This window comes from Prenolepis imparis, unplaced genomic scaffold (genome assembly GCF_030444845.1).
Source record: "Prenolepis imparis isolate NDT839.2.m4 unplaced genomic scaffold, iyPreImpa1.0 SCAF_18, whole genome shotgun sequence".
NCBI classification, from domain to species: Eukaryota; Metazoa; Arthropoda; class Insecta; order Hymenoptera; family Formicidae; genus Prenolepis; species Prenolepis imparis.
In genome coordinates, this window is record NW_028141176.1 from 939,986 (window position 1) to 953,653 (window position 13,668).

At 39.6% G+C, this 13,668-nt stretch overlaps 1 protein-coding gene across 1 annotated transcript in view; it reads right to left on the reverse strand.

The window, feature by feature from the left end:
* The window catches only part of LOC145946704 (dynein axonemal heavy chain 7-like), a 200,218-nt gene that overhangs the window by 52,141 nt on the left and 134,409 nt on the right, over positions 1-13,668 (reverse strand). The window contains exon 15 of the mRNA XM_083056463.1: positions 8,003-8,408. Within this exon, the coding sequence (XP_082912589.1) occupies positions 8,003-8,408 (406 nt within the window). The remainder of the gene's footprint in view (positions 1-8,002; positions 8,409-13,668) is intronic.

Genomic DNA, 13,668 nt, shown 5'->3' on the forward strand with positions numbered 1-13,668 from the left:
AATAACGAACCTGAGAGTAAAGCTGACGTGAAAATTAAAACGTTACCCGCTGTTAAGCGGTACGAGGAGGAGGAAGAAGATGCGACACCGAAAAAGAGAAAACGACCAAACACAAATCGCTCATCGACGCCACGTACATCGGACGGATTTTTACTGGATGAACCACCGATAAGCTCTACACCGTCCACCTCTACACAGTCCGCGACAACGAGAATCATACCATTTACAATACCCGAATCACTCGCAAACGAAAATGTTTTCGAAACCACAAGCAATTCACTTGAAACATACGTTCGAAACACGTTACAAACGTTGGAAGGTCAAGAAATGTTGCGAGAGTACTTCGGACCACTGGGACAATAATACATGGGCGCTCTCCTCGGTGGCGATAAAAAAACGAGATCGATCACGTATATGGTGTCTATTTCGACAAGGATGGAATGTTGCTCGGTAACGATTCGACATGGATAAATATGATTCTATAATTATAGACAAAGTAAAGTACATTGGTACACCTGGATTATACGAGCTAGTCTTCAAGAGGATTCCCGATGACGTTATTTACACGGAAGACGATATGCAAAAATACAAGAGCATATTATTGGCGACGAACGCGCATAAACGCAAATATGAAGCGCAAGGTCAATTATGGAGCAACAGGGGATACAAATACAAACAAATAATCGCACCGTTGATGTCAATTGAAAAAAAAAATCTGGAAAGAGTGTATTCATGCCTCAAGCGATGACGCTAACCGACAATAAAATCGATTACGTGCACTGGGACGACCCCAACGAGCTAGTGGATCGGGTACGATTGCTCGATGCTTCGCGCCGAGCTGGCCACAACGCTCACGACAACGAGATCCTGTCGATCATCGAGGAACTTCGCGAAGCAGGCATTATTATAAATTAAACGGGGTCTCGGCAAAACTAATCAGTCGATCGGCGTCATTCGCATCGAAAAATGCCTATCAACAAATTTGGATTATTCGAACGGAGAAATGTTGCAACTGGCACAAGCGATCATTGGGATAGATTGGTGAGAAGTTAGTGCGCGGAAACGCTCTGTGTTGTGTCGCTACAGACTATGATGCAAGATCGCGCAATATTCGTCGTGTAGCGCAACCTGAAGCTGACACTGATGCAGTCAACAAACTGTATGTGGAATCATGTGTTAAAAGATTGATGAAACAACAGAAAGAATCAGATGAGAAGCTGACTTCGTTCGAGAAGCTGACTTCGTTCGAGAAGGACGTGCGAGCAGTACAGACTGCGATAAACGAACTTCAACGCGCGGCTAACGCTAACTCAAAAACGACTATCAACCTGAATGAGCAGCAGTGAACGGGTTAGGAGCGACTATCGAACGGTTATCAAACATCTACGAAGGGTTATCGAACGGCTACGAACAATTATCGAACAGCTACGAAGGATTATCGAACTGTTATCTAACTACAATGAATGGCAGTGGTAGTGAACGGCCTAGCAACAGCTGCGAACGAGGGTACGAACAACTCAAGCAGGGCTGCGAACGAGGCTACGAACAAGTCATTAAAGGGTACATACAAGGCTACTACCAACTCAGGAACGGCTGCGAACGGGTCAGGAACGGTTGCGAACGGGTCAGGAACGGCTACGAACGAGTTAGAAACGACTGTGAACAAGGCTGCGAACGGGTCAAGAACGACTATGAACGGCTCAAGAACGAGTCAGGAACGGCTACGAATGGCTCAAGAACGGGTCAAGAACGACTACGAACGGCTGCGAACGGCTCAAGAACGGGTCAAGAACAGGTCAAGAACGACTACAAACGGCTCAAGAACGGCTACGAACGGCTCAGTAACGGAAATGAGCGATAAAACAAACAGCAGCAAACGACGATCGGGAAAAACCGACGAAGCGATGAAACAACATAGTTTAGAAAGACGGCAGTTGGTGAACGAACTGCACGCGCCGGCGAGAAAAAATTTTCCCCGAAGACATGTCATAGTGCGAGGATATGATGATCTGTGGCAAGCTGACATCGTCGAGATGCGTCCGTACTCTCGTTTCAACAAAGGTTATCACTACATACTCACTGTCATCGATGTGTTGAGCAAGTACGCGTGGGCAGTACCACTCAAGAGTAAAAACGGAAGCGAGACGGCTGATACTATCGCCGAAATAATTCGAGATAGCAAGAGATGCCCGAAAAACATGCAAACTGATATGGGGAAGGAATTTTACAACGCTGACGTGCAACGGCTTATGCGGAAACATGACATCAATCATTATTCTACATATTCGGTAATGAAGGCATCGGTCGTTGAGCGATTCAATCGTACGCTGAAGAACGACATGTGGAAGATGTTTACGCTGAATGGAACTTACAAGTGGATCGACGCGTTGCCGCGACTCGTATCGGATTACAACGCGCGCAAGCACCGAACAATCGGCATGCGACCCGCCGACGTCACCCCCGCGATCGCTGATAAACTTTTAAAAACGGTCTATAGTAACATAAAATTGCCGCTCCGGCGAAATTCAAAGTAGGTGACTCGGTACGCGTTAGCAAGTACAAGAAACTTTTCGAGAAGGGTTACACGCCAAATTGGACGACGGAGGTTTTTAAGATTGTTAAAGTGCAGCGTACTAATCCTTTAAGCTATCTACTCGAGGACTATCGCAAAACATCTGTCGCTGGAGCGTTTTACGAGTATGAGTTGCATCGCGCGAATTATCCGGACGTGTATCTTGTGAAGAAAGTACTGCGCAGGAGGGGGACGAGGTTTAAGTGAAATGACTGGGATTTGACAATTCACACAATTCTTGGATACATAAGGACAATGTGATTTAATTCATATAGACTGTATTTATTTTAAGAAAAATATAATGTGTACAACGTATAAAATATATGAAATATACATGAAATATATGAAATACAAAATCTTTATTAATACATCCTTTCCTTTAATCGTTACAATATATTACACATGTTACATAACAATATATCACACACACACATTATATTATTATATTTTATAAGGGTATCTGGTAATGTCCCCATGGCAATGTGTCAGTCGAATCAGGTATAATATACCTTATCAGGTATAATATACCGCTTATCGTCGTACGGACTTAAAGCAATTTTTGTCTCGCGGATGGTATACACTTCATGCAATTTCGATTTAATACATGACTGCTGACATGTCATTTCAATCTCGTCATTCAGGCACCATGTATAATCGTCGAATGTTATACTACGCGCTACAACGTTACTTTTGACACCTTTTGCTTTTTTAGTGTCCTTTTTGTCATCCACCCTCACCGCGTACATTTTTGCTCTAAGTCCGACGAATTCGGTCATTATCGCGCCGTTGTTCTCATCCTTCATCAAGCCTGGCACCTTTTTGTTTGCATGCGCTATACCGTACGCATTGTCAACTGGATAATCGCTCGTATCGAATCTAGCGATTTCACGTTTCATATTCTCGTACACATCGTCGCACTCGATGTGATATATTAAACTGTCGGTGTCGGTGTACATTATCCGGCATCTTTCACGATAGAGCGGTGACATGTACTCGTAGTGAAATTCATACAGACACACTTTCGATATATCGAGTATACACATACCAACATAGATTGGTTTGTTAAATTTTACTTCTAGTTTACGTATTTCGACGGCGATTAGGTTTTCCGCAAAGACGCTCCTGCTATGGAAATTTGGTTTCGCGATCATCGCTTCCGCACCGTATCGTCCGTCCCACTTTGTCAATAATTTTACATCCACATGATTTCGAACGTTTTCCATAGTTTCGCGAATACCGCGTTGTTCATCAGTTTGTACAAATTTTTCTCAAAATCATTTTTCGCTTGTGTTCTAAATTTCGTATTGAGTTTGATGTAATCGCGGAGCCATGCGGATTGAGCGAATTGTAGTATACGGTGTATCTTTACGATACGAAGACCGTGACGTGTGCACTGCTGCAGGTTGCGGTAGTGTATGACGTAACGCTTCTTGTCATATAGCGTTGCGAGAAGCTTATCTTCCCGCTTGCCGGGCGACTTGTCGCGCGTCGGACAGAACGGTAGGTCAATGTGCGTGTTGTGTTTACTTTGCGGGTACTCTAGATCGACTTCGAGAATATAACCTGTGACCGAATCCGGAGCGATCGCGCTAACGTCAAAGTTTGAAACGTCTTCGACCCATCGAAAATCGGCATAAGGCAATGGTTGACACATTGCCCATCCGTACAAATTATTTACATCGAAATACATAAGGTATGACGATGGTTTCGATGAGTCGTATGACTGCATGTACTTGTTATTAGCATGCGCGTATCTGTTGGAACATTAACTTAGACCACCGCGTATACCCCGTTCGATAAACATAACCGATGTCGATATCGGTAAGCAATTCAAACGTAATATTTGTATGTTTTAACATGGCGTCCCATGTATACCCGGGAAGAGTATAATAATACGCAGGGTCGAGTCCGTAACTCGCAATGCAAGTGTCGCGAAAGTTTTCAAAAATATCTGCTAATAACAAGACATCAGTTTTTAAATACAGATCACTATATTCGCCTAGAGTTCGAAGGGAGAATTGATTCCAGACGTTCTCAGCGTGTGCGTAATCGCTCTCGGATACAGTGTCACCGGTTAAAGAACTGTAAAACGATTCGCGTGGTGGTAAACGCGTGTCCTGCAGCCTGTCCACGCAGTCAATGTACTCGTACGGAAACACACCTTTTCGCGTTAATAATTCAAAATTGTGAGCGGATAATGCAGAAAAATTGAAACGTAAAATTTTTAACTTATCCTTCTCGAGAAAAGATGCTAATTTGTCAAGACTAGCACTGAGAAATTTGTATGAATCGATGAATCGTAATTTTATGCAAGCTTTCCGATCTTTGCCGTCGTCGTCGGTACTATTGACAGTCTTTGTAAATGAAATGTATTTTTCTTTTGTTATTGGAAGCACATCTACGCGTCCTTCATACGCGGTAGCTATTTCTTTTATGATAAAATGTGCGTCATAGCCGGATAGATTATGGAAAACTACAGGAATGACATAAGAGTCTTTGTAATTTATATTACAGTTTGAGTGCGCGGGACCCCTGCATCGCCCGGTCAGATGACAATGATCGCGTATGCGTGTATCATCCGGCGCAAACGGTTTTTCGCAAATGTGACATTGCGTGGCGCTATGAAATTTTTCCCACTCGTCTGATGTTAAATTTATCATGGGGACATTATCAGACAAAATACCCTTTATGCGATGCGCTAATTCCTCGAGTTTGTTGGCGAACCACGCGACACAATCGGCACCGCGATAAGATCGGTATGCGGATAATGTTTCATCGTACGAGCATTGCACATAGTACCTAACGCTAAATACCTCGTGATGTTGATCGTATGACACGTGTTCCGATGTCTTCCTCAGCACACACTCCAAGTCGGCATACACCATGAATGGAAGCCGCTCTTTTCTGTTGTAGTTGTCGAAGCCGAGCCACTTATCTTTATCGCTTGGTAACCGGATAGCGCAGTCGTTCATTTCTCCACAGTCTACCGTATGTGCCTGCAACTTGTCCTCTGATCCGAAATAATGCAAGCATCTGTGAAAGAAAAAAAAATTACAATTTTATTTACAATTTTATTTACAATTTTATTTACAATTATATAATTTGCAATAAATATACATACCGATCGCAGATATATTTCTTGTGGTAATGTTTGCTCAGTTGCGAGCTTACGAGGCGAGACAGATTTTTTATGTATGCGAAATGTCCAACGTTGTCGTCCTCCTCCTCCACGTACAGCAAATTTACATGTTTTTCTCTTTTTCGATCGGCGAGTCGTATCGGAAGAATTGATAGTTCCTTCTTCCTCTCGATGCCGTATACGTTGATTGAGATATTGTTTATATGTTCAAACTTTTTTATTTGATTCAACGTCATCGGAAACTCAATGTTTTGTAAATTTAACACCGTCGTATAGTGCGGATATGAAAATTCTCGTTCCACATTTCTTTCAGCGGGGTACAGAGCGGCCATCACTGACCACGCGAAACATGCATTATCCGTTGATCGCACATTAATTACCGCTCTATTCGTCATAATTTCTCGCGGTAATTTAATATGGCATCCCGCGCGCATAGGATTGCACTTGTTGACGTTGACCGTAAGATCGAGGATTCGTGACAATGCCCATCCGCTATCACGTTCCTGAAACTCTTCGAGAGACGTCAATGTGGTTTCGATGACATGCCGCTCATACCACTCGCATAAATCGGATGTGCGAAAAAGTTCATAATTTCTTGTGTTAATACTTTTGTTGGCGCGCTTATCACCTGTCACAAACTCACCGTTGAACACAGTATTTACTTTTACACAGTTGTGTATTTTTATAACGTCTTGTACTTGCTCGAGTACTACACTACTAGCATCTTCCAAAATTTGTCGCGGTTCGATATAGTCTGCGTTAATCACCGCACCGGTCAGTATATGATTTTCAAACGCGTTATCGATTTCTCGCCAAACGAGTCTTCCCGCGTTATTGTCGCCACTGTAATTATCACCACTGGATATAAACTGTCTCTGCAATCGAGTTTTTGCACCCTCGAGTCGCGCGATTCTAGCAACCAAAGATTGTCTATATCCAATCGAGAGTCGCGGACGCTTGACACGGCTGTTTTCTTCGAGCAGTTTGATAAATTCCTCGCAGCGCAGCGCCCATTCAAAATACTCGCCCAAGGTGGCGATTTGATGGGACCGCTCCAACAGGTCGCGTTCAGTCTGCTCGATGTTTTCCATTTTTCCACACTTTAAAATCACGTTCTATAGAGCACTTGCACCCGCTATTCTTTTTTCGACCGACGTATCTGTGCGCTTGCAAATTACGTACTATGATTTGAAGTGGCAGCAGTTCTTATTATATTTCGTCTAATCATTTCTTCCCCTCTTCATGATTAACGGATTGTTTAATTACATATCAGAAAGGTGATCTCCCTTCATCGCGTTATCGCTTTTGACACAAAGCGGCCGAGCATCGGCGCTCATTTCTGTTTATAAAAATTTAATCGTCCGGACATCGGCGCTCCCTAAACAATGAGAAAGAATCCCGCTTAGGGGGAGGGGTAAGGTACCGCAAAGACTGCCGAATATCGGCGCGTAATGCAACACGGTCTTTTACCGCGAAAAAAACACGTGTCCCGACGTGTTCATTGCGATTAGCAAGATCCCCTCAGATGGAGGAGGGGGGGGGAGGTACCACGAGGGCCGCCGAATGTCGGCAAAATTATCGCAAAAGAATTCTTCCTAAACATTGAGGAAGAAACGTCGCAGCCTTATGGGCATGGGAGGGGGAGGGAGGAAGTACCGCCAAAGCGCGTCGCCTTATGGGGGAGTGGAGGGGAAGTACCGCGAGGGCGGCCGAATATCGGCGCTCACTTTGTGGTGTTTTGTTTATAATAAAACATGTTAGATAATTCAAAGTAATACAATACGCTGTTTTGTTTATGAAAAACAATACACGATAAGCGTCTCCCACACAGCGATAAGCGCCCCCGCCCCGCGTGACGTCATCCCCCTCGCCACCGAGATCCCCCCCGCCCCGCGTGACGTCAGACCCCCTCGCCACAGAGAACCCCCCCGCCCCGCGCCCCCCTCAGAGGACCAGAGTTAGAACCGGCAGTATTCCTACTGTTGATATCTTTATAGAGTACGTAAAATAAAAATAAAAATATTTTTATAATATGACTAAAACTCAAGCTATTAATTAAGTCTATTAACTACTCAATTGGCTATTATATTAGTTAACTGGTCGATAATTTAAGATATTCTCCATCAATTCGCCTTGTAAGTAAACGATATCGCTATTGCTATAACTTGGTATGAAACTACCATGTTCCATAAGAGATTTTACTTACTTAAAATTTTAAATTCCATCTTTTCCAAATTTTATTTATAAATATTTCTCAGTGACTCAATTGTATATTTGTAAATAGAACATACCTCTAACAATGGTGTCATCACTACCAGTCCTTTTACTGCTTTCTCGAACGTCGTCAGGCTATTCCGTATTTCTGCCAAAAGATCATTATATCTCTCTAATTCTTGTACTAATACCGTATTCATCGATTCTATGTACGTGATTGGATAACGCTTTTGCGCTTCTTCAATATCAAATAACTCCGGTATTCTTTCGTATATATCCTTTTTCATTTGCAATAAAATTTCATCTTGCTTTATGGCATCGCCCACGATTACGGCACTCCGTATTAATGTCATAGAATCAAATAAATTCGCCGTGAGTTCAAGATTGCGAGTTATGCCCGCATTTACATGGAGACCAAACACTTCCGGTGATGGATTCAAAGGAATCGATTGTATATGTTTCACTATGTCCTCATGACCATGTCTGTGATATATTTTTATTGATTTATTTGCGCGAATATTTATACATACAGGGTGTTCAAAAAAGGTGGAGAACCCTGAATAACTCCAAAAAGATATGCAAAATAGAAAAAAATGTTTCAGACAAAAATTGCAGGGTTTCAAGTAACGCATTACATAGCAATACCAGTATGACCTTGAACAGCAACAATTGTCAAGGTCACGGAAAGATCACCTTGAAATTTTTAAATAGAAACCCCCAATTTTTATTGGGGTTCCTTTTATTGCACATTCTTGTAACTCATCTCGAGAGTTTTTCAAAACACTATAATAAAGTATTTTTTTATTCAATATTCTTTGAGTTATAAGGCTTGAAAAGTGTGTGTGTGTGTGTGTGTCTCCAGGTGTAAATCCGACTATGAAATCTCCATGCGGTACAGCTTGAGTAATGCTAATGCTAGCGATACTGTAACTTTCAAGCCTCATTACTCAAAAAGTACTAAATGAAAAAATACTTTATTATAATGTTTTGAAAAGCTTTCAAGATAATCTACAAGAATGTGCAATAAAAAATTGGGATTTCCGTTTACAAATTTCAAGTTGTTCTTTACATAACCTTGACAACGCTGTGTAAGATCATATTGGTATTGCTATATAATGCATCACTTGTAATCCTGCAACTTTTGTTTGAAACATTTTTTTTTCTATCTTGCATATTTTCAGAGTTATTCAGGGGTCTCCATCTTTTTTGAATACCCTGTATGAAGCATAATATCATACACATATTACAAATGTATACAATAGAAGTTCTCAACTAGGGATTTCTCTCCCTGGGAGAAATTTTAGAATTTCAGGGGGGAAATGAAACCATGAAACAATCTTAAATTTTCAATTCTGTTGTAAATAAAAACGAAGTAAATAGATTGGAAGCTGAAAATGAGCTTTGTGCCTTTTCAAACTCCTTTTAACATCCGTCCGCGTATTCAAGAATTGGCAAAGAAAAAACAATCAGGTTTCTTATTAATTGTAATCTTCATCTGTATAACTTTAAACTAATTTACAATATCCTGGCATTCTATTGAATTTTTTGTTTATTAAAATAAAATTGACTATAATAATAATGTAAAAGTATATGTATTAATATAGAACAAATAAAATATTGTAAATTTTATATGCATATTACTTTTAAGTCAATATATAGGCAGGATTACATTCTGATGAATGGTGAAAGCGGTGAATGGGCCAAAAAGGTTGAAAACTACTTAGGTTAGTTAGGTTAGGTTAGGTATACAATGAATACAATAAATTATAAATTACTATTTTATTTCAATAATAGATTCTCTGATGAATTTGCTTCTGTTTAATGAAAATAAAGAATTTATTTTTAAATGATTTAAATTTGTATTTTTAGAATATAAATTTTGAAATTTTAAAAAATAATAGTTTTGTAACACATAAAAATCTTATTTTGTAAAAATATGAATTTAAAGGGATCCTAAAGTCATCTGTTTTATCAACCAAAATGATAATTTTTTTTCGCACACTATTCATTTTATTGATTGAATAGAATAATAAATGCTGTTCTAAAATTAAAGTACATATAGAAACAAAGCAGGAACCTATTAATTTTATGTTAAAATATTTAAAAAATTAAAAAATTTTATTTTTTATTGGTTTTTTACGTCAGGTCAAAACAATACTTTTAAAGTTCAAATGGCATCAGATTTCTATTCAAATTTGTTTGTAATTGTTTATAGTAGAAGACTTTTTGGTTAATTTCTATTTTAACATTATCACCTACGATTTGTTTCAAAATTTACATAAAGCTTCCTTTCTAGTGTACAATTAATTATTTATTTATATGATGTTTTTAAGCCGGGCAAATAATATGTTGTTTTTGGGAAAAATCTCAAACTCCCCTACTTTCAATGCGAACCAAAGTCTGTATTTTTACAATTTTACATAATTTTGAATCAGAAATAGGTTTGGATTAGCAAACACTATCAGAAATACTACATATATGCATTACACAATCCTAAAGAATCAAGATTAAGCGTGGAGTGAACTTTATTTCGTTTTGCAAAGTACATGTGTGGACACAGTAGATTCCGCTTACCCCCCCCCCCTTCCTACGGGAGCTCCCCTTCCGTGGAATATATAACCTAACCTAACCTAACCTAACTTAACCTAACCCCTAACCGAAATCTATTTCTGATTTAAAATTATTGATTTAAAAGGGATAAAGTTCCGAAAAGTACTCACCTCCAATTTTTTTGAAACTCAGTATTCTTACGTAATTTGACGCGCTGATTACGAATATTATAGTGAAAATTGGCGACTACTTGATTTTCATGGTAAAAACCATAAAAAACCCATAAAAATTATAGTTTTTTACGTTTATCTCAGTAAATACGAAAAATCATGATAAATGTTTTAGACAAAAGTTTTAGATCTCACAGAGATAAATATTTTAGGTTTTATACATTTTCACCGTACGAATAATAGTTTTCGAGGAAATGAAGTAAAGACAGTAACAGCGTTAACACAAAAATCCTAACTTTAGAGTGCTTTTTAACTGTGAGTCCCCTCACCTCTCACAAACCGGGGTGCTTTTTTACTGTGAGTCCCCTCGCCTCTCATAACCCGGGGTGCTTTTTTTTTACTGTAAGTGTCCTCGCCTCTCACAAACCGGGGTGCTTTTTTTTACTGTGAGTCCCCTCGCCTCTCACAAACCGGGGTGCTTTTTTACCGTGAGTCCCCTCGCCTCTCACAAACCGAGGTGTTTTTTACTGTGAGTCCCCTTGCCTCTCACAAACGGAAGTGCTACTGCTAGAATAGAAAATCCTAATATTTGCAAGTAATTGAATAAACGGATCTACGTTGCAAACCCATGTGGAACCTCGCTTCGCGTGGAAAAGTGTATGCGTGGAAACAATGGGTTCCATTCCCCTGCGGGGAGCTCCACTACCAAAAAACTAGACAAATAGGTTTGCGTGGAAAGTTGCAAACTCATGTGGAACCTCGCTTCGCGTGGAAAAGTGTATGCGTGGAAACAGTGGGTTCCGCCCCCCTGCGGGGGGCTCCACTACCAAAAAACTAGACAAATAGGTTTGCGTGGAACCTCGCTTTGCGTGGAAAGTTGCAAACCCATGTGGAACCTCGCTTCGCGTGGAAAAGTATATGCGTGGAAACAGTGGGTTCCCCCTGCGGGGGGCTCCACTACCTAAAAACTAGACAAATAGGTTTGCGTGGAAAGTTACAAACCCATGTGGAATCGTATATGTACTGCAAAGTACATGCTTAGATGAGAGGACAGATATAAGATTTAGAGTCTATCGTTTTTGTCGAAAACTATCACTCGTACGGTAAAAATGAATAGGACATAAAATATTTATCTCTGTGAGATTTAAAACTTTTGTCTAAAACATTTATCATGATTTTCCGAATTTACTCAGATAAGCGTAAAAAACTATAATGTTTATGAGTTTTTCATGGTTTTCACCATGAAAATCAAATAGTCGCCAATTTTCACTATGATATTCGTAATCAGCGCATCAAAATACGTAAAAATACTGAGTTTAAAAAAAATCGGGGGTGAGTACTTTTCGGAACTACACCCAAAGATTTAACTAATCGATGTTTACCATTGACGAGAAAAGAATTTTTAAAGTTGGCTTAGCTGTAAATCTGAAGCTTACTCACCACTTTAACACTGAGAAAGGAATAGCTGGTAAACATTTTTATTATGATTTCATGGCTAGACATCCAGACTTATCGCTAAGAACACCAGAATCTACGAGCTTGATGCGAGCTGTGGGGTTTAATAAGCCGCAAGTAGAACTGTTTTACAACAATCTTGAAAAGCTCATAAACCAGTTCAATTTCCCTCCTTCTAACATATATAATTGCGACGAAACAGGGGTCAGCTGCGTTCATAAACACCAGAAAGTCTTGGCTATGAAGTCTGTGCGCCAAGTGGGAAAACTAACTTCAGCTGAAAGGGGCAAAAATATCACCATTCTTTTTTTGCATGAGTCCCAACGGATACTTCATTCCACCGTTTTTCGTTTTCCCAAGACAGAAAATGAATAATCGCCTCATGATAAATGCTCCAGCACAGAGTGAAGGTATTGCACAATCAAAGGGTTGGATGAATAGCGACTTTTTCCTTCAATACTTGCGGTATTTTATAAAATTTGCACGTCCTTCAAAAGAATCTCCTGTTCTCATCCTTCTAGATGGCCATTGTAGCCACAAAACTTTGGATGTCATAAATTTTTGTAGAGAACATAAGATTCATTTAATCAGTTCACCACCACACACAACCCATAAACTCCAGCCACTCGACAGAATTTTTATGAAGCCGTTTAAAAATGTTTATCACGAGCGATGTGATATGTGGATAAGAGCAAACGCAGGAACACGAATAACAGACTATGACATTGCGGGCCTTGTTGGAGAAGCATTTACTAAAGTGGCTCGACTGGACATAGCAGTGTCTGGTTTTAAATGCACAGGGATTTATCCCTTTGATAAGAACATATTTTCTGACATTGACTATTTACCATGTGATGTGACGAATATTCCATTAGTAGAAACAAGAAGTCAACAAGATAGAAACAACAGGACGGCTCCAGAATCTAATGTCCCAAAAGATGTTCCAAGTGAAATGGCTCAAGAGGCATTAGATGTCCAACCGTCTACTAACTTTACTACAGATATTTATCAAAATATTTTGAAATTGTCCCCATTACCTGATGCTGCAAAGAAGCGATCAGAATCAAGGAAGAGAAAATCAGAAAAAAGTGAAATTCTCACTTCGTCTCCTTATAAATTATTGCTTGAAGAAAAAGAAAATGAAAAGAAAGCTAAAGAACAGAAAAAAAACTTAAGAAATAAATTTAAAATGACGAATCGAGAGAAGATAAAAAAAACTAGAGCGCTAACACCTAAAAATACAAACAAAGACACTACCTGTAGTTTGCCTAGAGAGTAATGAAGAAGATTGGATTTAATGCTCTAACTGTCAGGAATGGACTCACGAGGCATGTGCTGATATCCCAGAGTGCTCTGATGATTACATTTGTGATCATTGTAAATTATTTTGAAGTTATTCGGTGTTAGGGGACCTAGTATAACCATGTCCGGTACTAGATGCCATTTCAATTAATACAAAATTTTATACCATAGTTTGATATTGAATTAAGTATTATATTATAATAAAGTTGATTATTTCGTTCATTTATTCTCATTTCTAATACTGTTAACTAATAATTAATGCAAAA